General features: G+C 28.7%; 5 protein-coding genes across 15 annotated transcripts; 2 read left to right on the top strand and 3 right to left on the bottom strand.

The window, feature by feature from the left end:
* Nucleotides 1-97: 97 nt before the first annotated feature.
* Nucleotides 98-3,362, bottom strand: LOC124431127 (acidic mammalian chitinase-like). The gene is made up of 6 exons (XM_046978605.1): nt 3,210-3,362; nt 2,086-2,149; nt 1,176-1,843; nt 768-1,060; nt 374-678; nt 98-266 (listed from the first exon to the last, which is right to left on the bottom strand). Exons 2-6 carry the CDS (start codon nt 2,147-2,149, stop codon nt 259-261), a joined length of 1,338 nt encoding a protein of 445 aa, XP_046834561.1. The 5' UTR covers nt 3,210-3,362; the 3' UTR covers nt 98-258.
* Nucleotides 3,363-3,847: 485 nt separating this feature from the next.
* Nucleotides 3,848-4,696, bottom strand: LOC124431018 (39S ribosomal protein L54, mitochondrial). The gene is made up of 2 exons (XM_046978378.1): nt 4,559-4,696; nt 3,848-4,306 (listed from the first exon to the last, which is right to left on the bottom strand). Exons 1-2 carry the CDS (start codon nt 4,638-4,640, stop codon nt 4,008-4,010), a joined length of 381 nt encoding a protein of 126 aa, XP_046834334.1. The 5' UTR covers nt 4,641-4,696; the 3' UTR covers nt 3,848-4,007.
* Nucleotides 4,697-4,880: 184 nt separating this feature from the next.
* Nucleotides 4,881-8,815, top strand: LOC124431048 (leucine-rich repeat-containing protein 49). 3 transcript variants are annotated; one of them, XM_046978418.1, is made up of 9 exons: nt 4,884-5,038; nt 5,244-5,444; nt 5,533-5,678; nt 5,750-5,904; nt 6,160-6,388; nt 6,467-7,683; nt 7,771-8,144; nt 8,220-8,459; nt 8,545-8,815. In XM_046978418.1, the coding sequence occupies exons 2-9, from the start codon at nt 5,346-5,348 to the stop codon at nt 8,746-8,748; spliced, it is 2,664 nt and encodes an 887-aa protein (XP_046834374.1). In that variant the 5' UTR covers nt 4,884-5,038; nt 5,244-5,345; the 3' UTR covers nt 8,749-8,815. The 3 variants fall into 3 exon arrangements, with proteins under 3 accessions (XP_046834373.1, XP_046834372.1, XP_046834374.1); XM_046978417.1 differs by having other exon boundaries at nt 4,881-5,038; nt 5,750-6,388; nt 7,978-8,144; XM_046978416.1 differs by having other exon boundaries at nt 4,883-5,038; nt 5,750-6,388.
* A 132-nt stretch (nt 8,816-8,947) lies between these two features.
* On the bottom strand, nt 8,948-11,248 carry LOC124431051 (doublesex- and mab-3-related transcription factor A2-like). Its single transcript, XM_046978429.1, has 2 exons — nt 9,904-11,248; nt 8,948-9,778 (listed from the first exon to the last, which is right to left on the bottom strand). Exons 1-2 carry the CDS (start codon nt 10,355-10,357, stop codon nt 9,516-9,518), a joined length of 717 nt encoding a protein of 238 aa, XP_046834385.1. The 5' UTR covers nt 10,358-11,248; the 3' UTR covers nt 8,948-9,515.
* Nucleotides 10,079-17,602, top strand: LOC124431050. Of its 9 annotated transcripts, none has more exons than XM_046978421.1 (10): nt 10,106-10,194; nt 11,284-11,591; nt 13,151-13,373; nt 13,452-13,514; nt 13,727-13,756; nt 14,470-14,498; nt 14,627-14,713; nt 14,817-14,866; nt 15,028-15,848; nt 15,972-17,602. In XM_046978421.1, the coding sequence occupies exons 3-10, from the start codon at nt 13,276-13,278 to the stop codon at nt 16,723-16,725; spliced, it is 1,932 nt and encodes a 643-aa protein (XP_046834377.1). In that variant the 5' UTR covers nt 10,106-10,194; nt 11,284-11,591; nt 13,151-13,275; the 3' UTR covers nt 16,726-17,602. The 9 variants fall into 9 exon arrangements, with proteins under 9 accessions (XP_046834376.1, XP_046834377.1, XP_046834375.1 ...); XM_046978419.1 differs by having other exon boundaries at nt 13,707-13,756; nt 14,470-14,511; XM_046978420.1 differs by lacking the exon at nt 11,284-11,591 and having other exon boundaries at nt 10,079-10,194; nt 13,707-13,756; nt 14,470-14,511.
* Nucleotides 17,603-18,214: the final 612 nt, after the last annotated feature.

The following is an 18,214-nucleotide window of genomic DNA, read 5'->3' as shown; positions in this document are numbered from 1 at the left end:
TTATAAGAATTATTTTCACCATGCCCAAATATTATAAAATATTTGTTATAATTATTATTAATATTATCAATATAGGGTGTAAAGAAATTAAAGATTATTTAAATATTAATAATTTTTATTATAAGATAAAAGAATTTACTGCAGTCACATAAAAAAAGTGATTCCTGCAAATATCATTTTAATTTGATCTACGGTCATCAACATCGAACTGCATTTCGGTAGTTGCAGCCTAATATAGTTGGGTCAAAAACAGTCCCATCAGGACACTGGAATTTAGAAACTACATAGTGATCATTAACACGAAAACAGTAATAGAATTTACTACAATCATTAGGATCACGGACATATCCTTCGCGTTGACAAATATCCTTACTTGATGGGGTGGTAGGCTTAGTTATGTCAGTTGGTGTAGTTGTTTTTGTTGGTGTAATTGATGTAGTTGTTTTTGTTGGTGTAGTTGATGTAGTTGTTTTTGTTGGTGTAGTTGATGTAGTTGTTTTTGTTGGTGTAGTTGTTGTGGATGTTAAAGGTGGACCATTTCGCAAAACATTATTCAAAGTTTTCAAAAGAGGATATTTTTCTCCGCATTCACCATGGAAGTCATCAGTTTCAATACTCCATAACATAGCACCACCAAGACCATTAGCCTTAGCATATTCAGCCTTTTCCTTCAAAGATCTAGATAATAATGCATTCATTAATTATAAAAGTTTAAGATAATAACATAACACAACTGATGTATATATATATAGTATGAATATACTTACTGAACGTCATCATACCCTACCCATTGATTATCCTTATATGCATAAGGTGCGCGCTGTTCATTGTCGTAAGCAATGGTCCATTTACCGTTTTTTAGTTCTGTGCAAATTTCATTATATCCTAACATTCCAGCTTCATTAGTGTATTTTCCCGCGGTTCCTGCTCCAGTACTTGGTGATCCGACATCATGTTGTTGAGGATTTTTAAGAGTAAAAGATCTACCATAGAAAGGTACCCCAAGAATCAATTTTTCAGGAGGAGCACCTTGTGATAACCAGTATTTTACAGATGCGTCCTAAAATTAATGAATTACTGTTAATATCGGAACAATTAGAAGAGAGATTAATAAATAATTGATCTCGCTTATAGACATCTGAATATTATTACATGCAAATAAATAATTTACTTACAACAGTGAATTGAGCGTTATTAGCAGACGCACCCTTTTTTGCATAGAGAGGAGAATTGATTCCAGTGGTAGATTCCCAAGAACCGTGAAGATCGTAAGTCATAAGATTGATAAAGGTCAAGTATTTGGACATCTCAGATATTATATAGGATTGACGAGCGGAAGTTGTTGCAGCACCGACAGCCGCACTAAGAATGTATCCATGTTGGTCAAATTTCTCTCGAAGTTCTTTCAAAAGGCTAATATAATTTTGTTTATCTACAGGTTTGCCACCACGTTGATTTGGGTATTCCCAATCAACATCAAAACCGTCAAAGCCATACTTCTTTAAGAATTCGACCACCGAGTTAACAAACTTAGCGCGAAGGGTAGGATTGGCAACAACGTTAGAGTATTTGACAGAACCCTCGTTCCATCCACCGATAGCGACCATAGTTTTTACATCAGTGTTGTTCTTACGGAGATCGTTGAATTTACCGAAACCATTCTTTCCGTAGTTATCTGGAAGATCTTGCCAAGGGTCCAAAACCCTAACAGTACCATCCGAACTGAGTCCAACGAATGTGTAAATCAAATGAGTGCAGAGATTTGGATCGATGTCATCAATGGTAAATTTGCCTGCACCTTGTCGATAGACTGACCAGCTACCGAAGTAACAGACGATCTTTTCTGTCACAAAATCAATACTTCAATGAGTAAAGATATAAGAAATATATTTTTAAAAATAATGAAAAAAAAAAAAATGAAAATACATAAAAGATATATCTCATACACCGTACATTTTTGGTTTCATATAATATAAGTATTGTCAAAAAATGTACATATATATATATCTATACGCAAATATATATATATATATATATAGACAAAAACACACACATATGCATATACATATATATATATATACTTACTGTCTGCTTTTACAGTCGCGGCAAAAGCCACGAAGGCTGCCAAAAATACGATCCAAGCGTTCATCTGTATATAGACAAAATTCTTATAATGACAAAATGAAAAGAGCAATATCAGGGTTTGCAGTTAATCTCTTTCTGATACGATAATATCATCAGAAGATTTAGAAATCATATCACTTTAGATTGAGTCATGAGAAGACCTTTACATTAGTTATCGGAAATATATCTATACACTTATCTGAAGATCATAAAAAATTTTGTTAAAATCATGTCCTATCGACATAGATATTGATAAAGAGAAAGTCTTAAAAATAAATAATTTTTAAATGAAAAAAAAAAATAATAATAATAATAAAATAATACATAACTCAATTATTCATTTTGAAATATATTCTCTTACCTTGTCAAAAAGTCATGCTAAATCTTGATAAATAAATGGTAAATCTTATTAAATTTTCGTATTTATAGCTAGTGGTAATAGGAAAACAACATGCACCCATCTTTACATATAGATCACATAGATTACATAAATTTAGATTTTAAATTAATTACTTTTACTAGGGTAGACTGTTTAGATAGATACCGTATCTCTATATCGAATTTATCATATCATATGTATCGAGTTTATTGACGCCATTCATCACATAAATGTATATATATATATATATATATATATATATATATACATATATGTATATATATATACATATATATATATATATATGATTTAAGAAAAGGCTTTTCATGTATTTACTTTTCGATAATTTAAAAAATACTTGATTTGATTAATGATAAAAATTTTCGAAACACTTGTGAGATATAATGTATAGATGAATGTATTGTAGAAAGAATTGATTTGCTTAAAATAGATAAAATTTGTTTGGTATTCGTAAGTTTAAGTACGATAATCATCACTTATGTACACTTATGTTATTTTTTCTTTCATAATCTTTTATTGTAAAAAATTATTTTATTGTAAATTTTGTATCTATTGTTTATCCGATCATAGAAAGATTAAAAATTAATGATCGGGAATTCTTGTATGTTCCGTCATTACTTAAACAATAATTAAAAATGAATTTGTTTTAATATTATAAGACAAAAAAAAAAGATCAATAGCATACCTGTGATCGAATTGATTATCTTACAGATAATATGATATGCTTTTCTATATGATGATAGTTCTCCGTCACCTTCGATCTTTAAAATAGTATAAGAGCGAATGGACACAACACCTATATATGCAAATCTTAACAAAAAACTTTATACTCTTAATCTAAAAAATGGATTAACGAATTATCATTCTCATAATCTATTGTTATTTTTATACATGATATCAGACAACACCCAACAATTATCATTCGCGATATGCACATTTTATGCGGCATATTGTTAATTGGACATATCTGAATTTATATTGCTTATTTGCCAAAGACAATTTTTTTTCCTTTGATAATTATGATAAATCGTAGAAATTCGCAATTTCTTCCTATAATCTATATTTACATACATTATTCATTGCAAACATATTATGTTCTTGCAAATTACTAATAGCAGTATTATTTTTATTATAAACTATATCATTTTTCAAAAACTTATTCGTAAAAATAGTCGAAAGATAATAAATTATAATTAAAGTTTTGTTAATTTCTGAGAAAGTGAGATAAGCTTTGATTAAAATATAGGAAGGAAAAGATTATAAAGAAAAATAATTAAAATACATAAAATAGTTAAATCAGCTAAATAAATCAATAAGTTAATATCGATTAAAAATTTTTTATCTTATTTTATTGGTTCTTAATAAAAGCTCACTATTTACATAATTAAATATATTACATATTTCCTTTTATGAAAATGCCATTAAATTATATACATATATATATATATATATATATATAATAAGGACACTTCATATATTGGAATTATCTGAATTTTTTCTGTAGATTTTTATTTTTAATTCCAAGTTTCCTTAATTTTCGCCAATATTGTTTTGTATTTGGATCCATTTCATCTAAGCTCTTAGGTGTTAGTGGAAGAGTCCAAAGCCAATCAGGATATTCGGAGTCAGGTTTCAATTTAATATCCTCTCCTTCTTTAAAATAATTAGATCCGCAGACATAAGTTATTAACTTATTAGTGTCCTTTTCGACTGGAAATTGTATCTTATGTGAAATTACACCTTTCTTTCCAGATATACCTTTCCCAGTTGATGCCTTTGAACCTAACGACGAAGATAAAAGAATAGTCATATTATTTCAATGTTTATCTTAATATTTATATTTTTCAAATTTCTTTCCAATAAAAAGCCACATAATGTGAAATAATAATATTAATAAAAAATAAAAACTTAATCAGTTATTCGTTCTAACAATATTAGTATTATTCATACATATCGTCTAACCTATATTAAGAAAATGTAAGATTTTTTTGTGGTTTGCATGTTTCTATCCATAAGAAAAAAAAAAATTTTTACCTGGTGCAGCATAATTATTCGTTTGTATTTTATAACATGTAGAAATTATATGTTTTGGAGATATTCGACACAAAAAATTCATATTTGTTTCGCTTCGTATACTATGCGGATTTGTTTACGTCACTTGATAATAGACCAATGATCCCACATAGCGTATGATATATATATATATATATATATGTACACATATATGTATATATATGTGTGTATATATGTACACACATATATATACATACTTTAAGATATAAAAAATTAATAACAAAATAATTGATAAATATTTTTCAAAGAATATTTAAAAAAAAATGCTTCCTTATGTTGCAGAATTTAAATGCTACAACGATGAAAATATTTCATGAACGAAATATTCAATTAATAATATCTTTTAAAAGTTATCCCACTGAATTACGCAATAAGCAATAAAAAATATAAATTTACAAAGAAAATACATATGATCAGAATTTAAAACAATAATATCATTAAGTAAGTAATAGTATCATTAAGTAAATAAACATTATGTGATAATATAAATATTTGGGAAGAAAAAAAAAATATTCTCTCTCAATTCTAATAGATAGAAATCATTTATTTTATATAGATTACTTTTTCTTTTTTCTTTCTTTTTTTTTTTTTTATTATTTTTTTTTAATACAATCACGAGAAAATAATTCAAATCATATTATTGCAGGTAACAATCGAATAATGCTCTACGGCGCAATACCAAACACGATCTTGACTTCAAGCATCAAACACGGTGGCGTAGCATTACAAATATGTCGATATTTATTAAATGATAGGAATAAACTTGTGTATATACTCTGTAACTATTAAAATAATTTTTTTATGTTTTGGTTATGTGATGCCAGTAAGCAATAAGATAGAAGCGCGGGTATATACGTTTTGATAATATATTATCAACTTTTAAAAAAAGATACTTTTGATTTAATATAATAATAAATATCTTTTATTCCATGCAGGTAAAAACTGTAAATTTTAATATAAAAGGAAGATCGGCCAACCAAACGGAATTTCAGGATGATAATAAATTTTTAACAATAGCACCAGCACTACCAGTTTTACCTGGAACACTTACACCGCTTAAATTATCAAAACGTTCCTTTAGGTATTGAAATTTTTTATAAAATAACTATTATATAAAACAACGAAGTATTTAAATTTTTTATGATTATTCAGTTCTATAGGATCATCTTTTAATTTTGAATCCTCTGAAGTTGAAAGTTGTAATGTAGTTACATTACAATGGACAGGAGAAGGGAGAACAGTCACTGCAATACGAACACCTGCAGAAAAAGAAAAAAATCCTGATAGAATATCTCTTGATAGAAGAGGTTTGACTGTGTTCCCTAATATAATAGGAGAATCAAAGTTACGCTTAATTTCTTTACAACACAATCTTCTTACAAAGATTGAAGGATCAAATTTTGCTCAATTAACAAAACTAGTATTTCTTGATTTATATGATAATCAAATAGAAAAGATCTGTAACTTAGAATGTTTAGAAAACTTAAGACTCCTTTTAATGGGTAAAAATAGAATTAAAAAAATTGAAGGGTTGATGCAACTTTGCAAACTTGAAATTTTAGATCTACATGGTAATCAGATAGTGCAAATAGCAGGTTTGAATGGCCTTTCGTCTTTGAAAGTACTTAATTTAGCTGGAAATATTATTAAAACAATAGGATGCAATGATTTCAATGGTTTGACATCCTTGAAAGAATTAAATTTGAGACGTAATAAAATAAAAAAGCTTTTAGGGTTTGAAGATATACCACAACTGCAGAAATTATATTTAAGTAACAATGATATATACAAGTAAATATCACAATTTTTCTAATCATTATATTTAAAGTATTTTTATCAATGATTTATTTTGGTAATCAATTTTTTCAGAATAGAAGACATGGGAAATGTAGTAAAAGCATTCCAGATAAAAGAGATTTCAATTGATGGAAATCCGATAACTTTAAACAGTGATTATATATCTTTTCTTGTATCTTACTTACCAAATCTTCAAATATTATCATCAATGCAGATTACTGAACAAATTCGTAGAACTGCTATTGCTTGGAGAACTGCAAAGGAGCAAGCAAATTCAGCTTTCTTGGATCTTAGTACACAAGTATGTATGAATGTGCAACGAGAAGAGGTAATTTCTAATGCAAAAACGAAGTGGGAGTTTTTAAGATCAAAAAGCAAGTCTTCTGCTACCAATGACAATAAGATGAATAATTGCAAAGTTAATAATAGCAATAGTACACATATACTTAATTCAAACAAACTTAATATTACTAGACCAAAAAGCTTAAATAAAGGAAGGTTGAAAGGATTTGGAAGTTTAACATCTATAAATGAAAACGTAGAAGCAACTAAAATCCAAATAAAGAAAAGAAGTAACTCTACTGATAATCTACTTAAACTAGAAGATGCTGCTAAAGCATATCCATTAGAATTTAAACTTCCACCTATTTTAAGTTCTATAATTGATAATTTAATGAATAATAAATTTAATGAAAATTTGTTGAAACTTGGAAATAGTTTAGGAACATTGAATGATGTGACAATTGGTGCCAATAGTGAATCTGAAAGTTCAGAAAGTCATGAAAGCTTAAAAAGTGGTTTACGCTGTCATTTAATACATTCAAGTAGACATACATCCCCTGTTGATTCTGAAAAACTTTCTAAACATAATAAATTTACAAAAGATGATGATTTATCTTCTACATCAAAAACATTTACAAATATGAAAAATCATGTTACCGAATCATCAGTTTTCAAGAATCACAAAACTACTATACAATTTAACGATTATAATGTGACATCTAATATCAAAGAAAATTTATCCACAAAATTGTTTCATGAAGATAAAATATCCAAACAAAATATTCCAAATGATTGTGAATCAATTCAATCTAAATCAAATATTAATCCTGTTGAATATTATTCAGTAAGAGATTTGGAGAAAAATAGACACAGAGTAAAAAGTGCACAAGTAAAAAAAATAGTTCATTATAGAAGTAACAGAGCAGCTACTGCTAGAGTAAAATATAGAGCTATACCATCTCCAAGTCCAATGCCGCAGCAAATTTTACCAAGAGAAAGAGAACAAGGTAATTAATTAATAATATTGATGTATATTTATTAATATAAATTATTTTTTAGTAGTATATATTTTAGATCATATAATTTAATTCTAGGTAGTGATTATTTAATTGAAATCATTGGTCGTTGTCTAAATGTTTTTGGACAAGGGGCATTACGCTTTATTGATCGTTCATGGGATACTTTAAAAGCAGAAGATGTTAATATAGTTAAATTCAATTACATTCAGTTTAATAGCATAGCTTTGATTTTAAGTAAATTGAAAAATCGATTTCCAAATGTAGAACATTTTTTATTCAAAGAAACCAATATCAGTCATCTAGGACAAATTAACGCTTTAGCCGAAGTCCAAGGTCTTGAAAGTGTGCGTATAGAGGCAGAAGGAAATCCAATAATATCAAAAAATTGGAGATCTTATACTATATTTCGGTTAGCACATTGGGGACTTCATACTATCAATGGCAATGAGGTATTTTAGTATTCGAACAAATTACATTTTGTATTATTAAAATAATAAAATATTTAAAAAACAATATACCTATAGATTACTAAAGAAGAAATAGAACATGCAGATCAAGAATATGCTGGATTGGTAGATATTGTAATACGATCACTGCCAGATTCTTTACTGCAACCATTATTACAAAGGCTACATCTAGAAAAGGTTCAAAAACAGAATGGGGAGGAAATTACTGCCAAACAATTTTTATTTAACAGCGATCCTGCTCTTAGAAGCGTCGTTGGAAAAGAAGCCCTTCAATGGAGGAAGGGGAGTATAACACAAGTATGTGTGTTCCATTGTATTTCTAAAGTATATTCTTCATGATAAAAAAAATTTTTATAAAATACAGCCATTTTACATCTTCTAGGAGGATCTCATTTGGAGACACAAAGGAAAAGTTCATTTATTAAATTTAATTGATCTTACTGTTGATGCCATTGAAAAATTACAAATACTTGAAAATGAATGGCCAAGCATCTTAAATAAAATCATTTACCAGGCTTTGTCTGATTTTTCGGAAATGGACACATATATGAAACAATGCAGTAAAATGCTTGAAATTGATAAGTAATCTATTAATTACATATAATTATCAGTAAAATATATATTGCTATGAAAAAAATGTAGTAAAAGTGAAATAATCCTATATAAGTAATAATTTCTTATTACATATATATTTGATTCTATAAAAATTTCTATAAAATGGAATGTGATCAATCCCTAAGTATCATATAATTAATAATTGTGAAAGGACAAATTTGTTACATATATTACAATTGTTAATGTTCCTGTATTAAAGGAGTTTATTGTGATGTTATAACACAAGAAACGAATTTTACATATATAATCTTAATACAGATTTTATGTATATATAATATAGACCTGTGTGTAACACTTAATAACGAATATATAAATATTTTATAGATTTTGAAGGTATTCTACGAAGGAATATATAAATATTTTATATATTTTGAAGGAAAATGTTCAAGTCTATATCATAGACAATTGTCACATCATGAGAATGATCATATTATAAAATATAACTACAAGTTATATCCTTCTATTTCAGTATTTCATTAACGTCATTAAGATCCTTAGAAAATGTACATGTATAACATAGCATACAGATAATATATATATATAAAATATATTATATATATTATATGTGTTTGTATATATATATATATATATATATATATGTATACTTATCGTCTATCATAAGCGATAGTTATCAGAAAATAAATAACGAATAGATTACGGTAACGATAAAGATATCAGTAAATAACATTTTTATTTTTTACGTCTATCATGATTTTAAATTATGTTCTCACTGTGACATTACTTCGTGCCGATAATGGACTCGACGCTAAAAGATATCGCTGCCTTTTTATCTACGGAATTTTTATTTTGGAAGTCTTTTACCGTAGAAATGAAGCCATCAAAATTGTCCTGTAGTCTTCGTGGTTCTGTAAGACGTCCGAACCATGGAATTGTAGGGTATACTGTTCGAAATGATTGGAATCTTAGGGTGGATTCAAGATCCTGTTTTTGGCCTTGAGAAACGGCCGGCAAAGAGGGAAGTAAACGATTATCCGAAGAAACTAAAATATGTATATTTCTCTATAATTATTAAGCTTTCAATTAAATATTATATTAAATATAAAATTGTTCATATTTTATTATATATAGGTTCAGTAACGAGAGTAAAATATTTAAAATAACTTACAAACTTCTGGTATGGTGTTATGATTACCACCGAGACCGCAGAATCCTTGCATTACGCTGATGCTGGTACGAGTGAAATGCATTTGATGTTGTTGAAAATTTCTCGACGTCCTTTTATTGTTCAACCTAGCAACGTCATTAGAAACGTTAAATCTAGAAATACCAGAAACATCCGCCGGAACTTGGCCGTGTGGAGTAACGAAATTAGTATCAACGAAACAATTATCACGAGCTTGTTGTTGCCTACGTAGAGCTACTTGTGCTGCCATTACCCTTTGCCTTTCAACAACGAGTAAGCAACAAGGACAACGGCAGTCCTTCCATGCACATGATCTCTTATGACCCTTCAATCCAGAAATCACACCATGATTTCGACACCTCGCACATTTTGGACTTCTCAAACGTTGCTCTAATCCAGAGTTTAATTGATTCGGTGCACTATTCTCTATCTTCATTATGACGAATTCTTCTTTTTCTCTTTTTTTTTCCCCCTTTCTGATAATTAATAATTCTTTATAAGATGTTTGTGTAAGAATTCTGATACGAATAATTAGATTTAGAGATATTGTAAGAAACTCCAAACACTATCTTTATACATATTTTAATATAGAAAATTAATATCGATAAATGAAAAAAGGCTTAGCAATCTTTTTAATATTCTTTTGATAAATCACTTTTTTCATAGATATTTTCACATTCCTTTTGATATATCTTTATCAACGTTTCTTATTATAACGTACATCTTTATAATAGGATCCGTTAAACTTGCTACGCACTTGCGATATGCGATAAGTTGTATACTTCGAAGGATCTTTCTGATCGTTTAGAGAAGGAGGTGCTCCTTCATCTCCTCCTACTAATTCAAAATGTATTTTTAGAGATTTGAGATCTTCGGATTGGTCCGAAACTCGATGAAACTCCGCCAGTTTCGTAGCTTACAGACCAATGAGCCAAAGAGATCTCTCTTGTTTTCTTCCTCTTATTATTTTCTTCTACTTCTCTGCCTCTTGTTACCGATATGTTGTAGCAGCATTCTCTAACTTAAAGAGAGGAAGAAGAGAGAACTTGATAGCTTTCCCGATAGTATAAACATATCTATCTCTCTGTCGAAGAGAGAAACGAAAAACATACAATACATACATGCATGCGTGCATACATCTATCTATTTAAGCTCAGAGTCACGATTCTGTAACATAAGTTTCGCTTAAACCTTTTGGTATATACAATTAATCGTAATTTATTTGACAAAAATGGGACATATATCATATCATACATATACGATATGTATAAATTTGGCATATATAAACATCTAATATATAATTATAATAATCCTAACTCTTTTAAACTATATTATTAATTTATAAAGCAATTGTTGTAATAGAAACCGTTGAAGGATTGTAATATTACGTAAATGATACTCAAAATGTGGAAAGGAAGGAAGGAAGGAAGGAAGGAAGGAAGGAAGGAAGAAAGAAAGAAAAAGAAAAAAAAAACAAAGAAAAGAAAAAGAATAAGGAGTAAGATGATGAGTAGAGAAAATCTTAGAGGAAGTTCACGGTGTGCCACTCATGCGTTATGAAAACATACTCGAAACTAATATTAACTGTGTGTTGGCAACATACGAGAGAGGATCGTATTAACGAGCTCTTAGAACGAGATCACAGAACGAATGCCATGTGTTTGCAGCTGGTGGGATATACCGTAGTTATAGTAAAGCAAGATAGTCCCTCCTTTTCTATTTTCGCGGTATACGATAGACGTTTAATGTGTATATACACGAAATAAGAAAAATGTTGCATTATATACTCAGTTTTAAAGCTGTAAATAATTACATACATTTTTATTTTTTTCATTCTTTTTTTATACACTCCCGATCCGACTTGATTAATCGTGTATTATTTTTTTTACACTTGCAACAGCAATGAGAAATCATTTTTAAAGAAATTGATATTTATATTCAACTGATCTTTTCTTTTTTTCTTTCTTTCTTTTTTTTTCTTCTTCTTTTTTTTCCTTCAGAAAGTAAAAACGATGTTTCTACTAAACGAACGAAAGAATATTATTTAAGCGAGAATTAAAGAAAATTTTTTTCTTTTTCCTTTTTTTTTTTTTTTTTTCCTTCAGAAAATAAAAAAGATGTTTCTACTAAGCGAACGAAAGAATATTATTTAGGCGAGAGTTTAAATTTATATATATATATATCCGAAAGAGTACGCGTGAAATGCGTCGAGGAATTTCGTCTAATGAGCGTGAAACGAAGGGGTGTCGTTCAAACGCTTTTTCCTACTTCTCCCTCCTCGGAACCAGAGAAGTCTTTGGCCGAGAGTGCTGTCAGTACGGCAAATATGTTGACAGGTCATTTAACATCTTTTCTACATATCATCGCAACGAGACAAAACGAGAATGCATGACTAAAACACAATATCATCGACTAACACATTTATATATTCGAACATTTATTTTAATTCTCTGTTCGTCTCTCTGTCTGTCTATCTGTCTGTCTGTCTGTCTGTATGTTCGTCTGTCTGTCTGTCTGTCTGTCTGTTTATATGTATGTTTATACGAAGAAAAACGTTCGAATAGGAAAAAAGTAATTTAGGATTTCTTCTCTTCTCTCTCTCTCTCTCTCTTTTTTCTCTCGATATCGATGCTATTAATAAAAATATTTTAAAAAATATTATCTATATATTATCCTATAAATATATATGTATATATATATATATATATATATATCAACGATAATATATAAAATAATATATAAATTTTAATACGTTTCATTGGTTACCCATAAAAGCAAAAATCCAAGAAGACTCTGAGTTTGACTCGAAACGTTTTTATAATTTTGACATTTGCAAGACGACAGACGTCGCATTTGTTCGTGAATAAAAAGATCGGTCATTTCCTTACGAATTGTACGATTAATTATTGAAAGAAAAATTCTTGTTTCTCTTGCTAATCATTCGAATGGCAAAAGTACAAACGATGCAAGTTATTATACGAATCACGATCATGTTTCAAGATCAAGATCTTTAGTGAGGAAATAACTAAGCCTGTCGTTGCGGGTTAGAACATCGATAAGAGAAAAGTCTCATCCGTAAAGCGATTTTATATGTATCCGATAATTTTATTCGTTTCTTTATTTTCTTTTTTTTTTCTTTTCTTTTCTTTCTTTTTTTTTTCAATGTAAGAACTAATCCGACTGATCTAAGCAGTTCATATATATATATATATTTTTTTTTTATTTCCAGGAAGTATGATTTCTCATGACTTACTTGAAGAAAATATCATCAACATCTTTAAGAATTTGATAATCTTAAAATCCTAAGAAAAAAAAAAAGAAGAAAACTAAAGAAAATTGAAGATTAACTTTGCAATGCCACATTGCACAACAAATTTTGCTTGGTATCTCGGAAAATTTCTCATTGGATTTACAGGAATGCTAATTTTATATATGAGCTTTTTGAAAGACAAGTAAAATAGATACATATCACGAGTTAACAATGGCATTAAGTTTACGCGATATTAAAAATCTATATACTTGTTTATCAGAGAATCCACTTATCCGTATAAACCAGGAACGAAAGTACCATTAGCAGGAAAAAAGAGTCAAAAGTGAGTCACGCTAGTCATACGCGCGAGCATACATACGTTCTTCTGCAATTCCATTATTTTTAACTAATTTATGAGTTATTTATGAGTTATGTAAAAATTAAATATGAAAGAGTAATCCGTGTCGTATGACTAGCTTGGTAGTATGTGTGCGTTTATCATGATTACAATTTAAACGAAATTAATAATACTCAGTAATAATACATGCTCCACAGGCGATCAGATAGATGTGAATGCAACGAAGCGTAAGTCATTTTACAATATCTTTTACGAGTATAAACCTAATATATATACATATATATATATATATAGGGTGTCATGAAAGTATGGGACCAAATTTATACTACGTATTACTGAGATCAAATGAATGAAAAAAGTTCATATAAACTTATATCCAAAAATTGCTTTATTGAAAAGATATATACTTTTAAAGATATATATATATATATATGATTTATTTCCGATTCGTCGAATTAATGATTGGCGAGCTCATTTTTTTTGTTTTTTTCGTATACGTATTATAATTATAACAGTATTATATTAACAGTGTTATATTAAAATAACAGTATTGTTTAAATGAGTTGATTTATAAAAATACGATAGAAACGGAAAATGAACTTTGAGAATATATTCAAAATGAATTTATTATTATTTCCAATACAGTTGGATTATTTGAAAGAGTTCGACAATTATTAATTCGACGAATGGAAACCTGTATTTGAACATTTCTTATAACCGCCAGAATAAATCATAAACATCTTTAAAAGCATATATCTTTTCAATAAAGGATTTTTGATCGCATGGATTTATATGAACTTTTTTTATCTATTTGATCTCAGTTATACATAGTATGAGTTTGGTCCCATGCTTTTCGGACACGCAGTATATATACGCATATATATATATATATGATGTATATCGCAAATACTATTCATTAATTGTTATTTATTTAATTTAGAATGCAAGCAGAAAAGTATGGCTGCACATGTAAGAAGTCTATGTTAGTAACTCACGTTTTTATCATGTGTTTACGCTAAAACAGTATATTCATTATAACTTCTCTTTTTCTTTTTTCTTTTTTTTTTTTTTTTTCTTTTCTTCCTTCCTTCCATTAGGGTACGAAAATAGGGGGAAATGTTGTTTGAAAGAAAGATGTTATCCGAGGACGATCGCAACGAAATGTCTCGTTAAGAACAACAATGGTATTTTCGTGCGTAAATGTTCTAATGTTTATTAACTAAAATAAATTTTCCTTAGATGTATCGGTTTTATTTTTACGTTTTAATAATGAAACGAATGTTCTAGCTGTTAATATGAGGACACGTCGATCTTTCTATTCTAAAAAACAAGCGAAGGTAACAATTAGAGAATATTATTATTTATTATTATTTAATAATAATAAGAAAAACATGTCGATATAATTAATATTGTAGTATTATTATTTATATTATAAGTTTATATATATATATATACATATATAAACGATGACAATATTTCTATCATATTTGACTATTAGTTTCTAGATTTGATTATTCGTAATGAAAAAATATATTCCTGTAAGTGTCATTGGTACAAGTCCATTAATGGTACTTGTATTAGACACAAATCAAATAAAATCAAAGGACGAAGGTGTATACGAGTTTCGGAGGATGTCGTGGCCGATCTCTGGAAAATACAAAGGGTATGCGACATGATAAGATCACAGGGTAATATTGCAGAAGGACGACAATTTCAAGATGAATCTGTGAATATTGAAAAATTGATACAAGAGGAAACGACTTCGAGTTCATACGTCGATGCTAAAAATTGTTTCGTTCAAGACGCTTACACTCAATCTGTGTGTGAAAATGTAGAAAAAGAAATCTATGATTTTCGAAAGAACAACGATGAGAATGAATCGTTTAATCGCAAAAATAAAATCGATTTTAAGAAGAAAATAATTTCTAATGAAAACTCAACGGATCTATCATTTAAATTTAACAAAAAAGAAATAGAAGAAATAGAAGATAAATACGAAAGGATATCTTTAAATTGTGATTACGAATGTAAGGAAAGTATTAACATTGAAACTTCAACCTGTTTGAAAGAAGAAAATAAAACAAGTACTATAGGTACATGTACCGTTTCCAAAAATGATACTGATCTACCGTACGTTCCTGAGCTTAAATTAAAAGAGACATGTGATTGTAAACCAGAGTGCAATTGCGAGTATGAATTTTCAGAAGAACCTTTTGGAGACCATGATATCGAAGAAAAGAATAAATATGAAATTTGGAAGAACTATGATCGAGAAACGATACCAAACAGATCTAAACAAAATCGAAAGTTGAATACTAGGTAATCGAAAATAATATACATACACAGATATAAAATAGTAAAAATAATTGTTGTAGTTATAATTTTATTTAATCCTTTGAAGAAAGTAAAAATGATCGATGTTATTAATGTTTGCTCTTTTAGAAATCAAACTCATTGGAATTCGTATATTACTAATCCTTCTTATTGTGAATATAATCGAAATGTTTATGACGAGGTAAAATCGAGTACAAGTGCAGAATCTTTGATTTATCCAGGAACAAAAACGAAGGTAACACGTACCAGTAACCATGACCGAGACTATTTATTATTCTTAAAACGTTTAGAAAGGATCAAAAAGGATCCTCGACAAAGGGAAGATAATTTTGCCTTTCCACTAGTCCGTAGAATTAATATTAAGGAAGATCGTAGAGATCGATGTGATTATAGCGATCGATTCTTGTGCTGTTGTAAACGTCTTAATTGTGATATAAAACGAAAAATGGTTATTGAAGATAAATTCGTGGAGACTGAAACGAGTCAATCTAGAACGTCATCCTCTTCAACGAGTATTACGTCTAAAGATTACGATAAATCCTCTCGATCATTTCTATACGATAACAATTGTAAATGTCGATATTGTTGTACCTTTACATCTAATGATTTACAATCGGAAATAGAATACAAAGGCATTGAAAGAGAATCATCAAAAATCCATTATCCATCAAATCCATTATCATCAAACATAACATATAATGATGATAATAATAATTATTATTATTATTATAATAATAGTAATAAAAATTCAATTCGTCATTTTAATGTTATGAGATTATATTGCAAAAAGACATTGCCTCTAATGTATAGAAGATTGGAAAATCGTAAAAAGTGGATCAATAATCGTACGTTATGTGAATGATCATATATTGTGTTTAATAAATAAGTCAAAGGATTTTTTTTTTTTTGCTCGGCAAATATATTATGCGAATTGGAGAAGGAAAGAATAAAGGAATATGAGAAAAACACGTCGTGTATAATGAAAGAAAAGGGAAAAGAGAATAAAAAGAAAAAACTAAGCCAATAGAAAATAAGAGAAGAAAAAGAAAATAAGTTAAATGCTAAATGCTAAATGCTTTTTCAATTACGTAGTATTACTTTTTGATAATAGATAATAAATCAAAGTCAAATGTATGATCATTTCTTCTCTTCATTGACGCAAATGACATTATAAAAATGTAATTAATTGTCCTGATTAAATAAAGAACGAATTGTCGATCGAGAACGCATCGATCGCCGAAAGTTAATAATACAGAGGAGAATGAATCGAACTAACGACTCATGTGTTAGTTGCTAGATCCTATGAATAAATTGGACATGCTTTAAAGAGATACGAGTGGTCTGGTGTGTGCCCGGAAAATGTGAAACTCAATTAATATGCGTCCCGTGTCTCTAGGTGAAGTGTCTATAAGTAGATCGGTTGCGGACACAACGTCAGTCATAACCATACATTATTTTCTGCTGTAGTGCGGAGATAGCCTTCTTTCTGCTAACGAGATGCTCTGACAATTTCGTTAGCAATATATTTAATACACACACATACACACACAGACATTTATAAACATGTTCTTCTATCTTCGTATATAGATTTCAGATTGATTTTTCAAGATGCTCTTATTATAAAACAACATATATAATTTAAATAACATTCATTTATTTAATACTCATTCTAATTCTAATTCTAATTCTAATATAAAATCTTTCCTTTCTTTCTTTCTCTTTTTTTTTTTTTTTGTTTTCTTTTCTTACATATAAATATTAAATATATTGAAAAATAATATAAATCTTACGCGTATGAAATAAAAAACAATGAAATTTACATTCCATAAAATTATACAATAATAACAACAACAACAACAACAATAACAACAATACTAGTAGTAATGTTAAATAACAGTAACAATACTAATAGTAATGTTAATAACAATAACAACAATACTAGTAGTAATGTTAAAATTGTGATTTTGTACATTCGTTAAAAAGCTTTTCCATTGAAATTTCTTTCGTTTTAATCCGTTTAAGAATCTTTCTGAAAGGCATCCTTTGTAAGAGAAACGTTGCAGCTGCGGCCCTTTCGCTTCATATTTTGCACGCATTCTAATAAAATAAAAGGAGAGAGAGAGAGAGAGAGAGAGAGAGAGAGAGGGAGAGAGAAAGAGAGAGAGAACGAACTCAACTCAAGAAGCATTTCGAAATGGGAAGATGTTAAATGAGCAAACTGTCTAACTGTCAGTCCACCTAGTATTCGGTTTCTCGGCGCTTAGTGAAAATACGAGCTAAAATGATTCCGTAGTCTCCTCTAACTTTGGTGTTTCAAATACATACACATGTGCTATTTCCGTTTTCAGATA

This window comes from Vespa crabro, chromosome 20 (genome assembly GCF_910589235.1).
Source record: "Vespa crabro chromosome 20, iyVesCrab1.2, whole genome shotgun sequence".
Lineage (NCBI taxonomy): Eukaryota > Metazoa > Arthropoda > Insecta > Hymenoptera > Vespidae > Vespa > Vespa crabro.
Note: the sequence above shows the minus strand (reverse complement) of the source record. Positions and strands in the feature narration are given on the sequence as shown.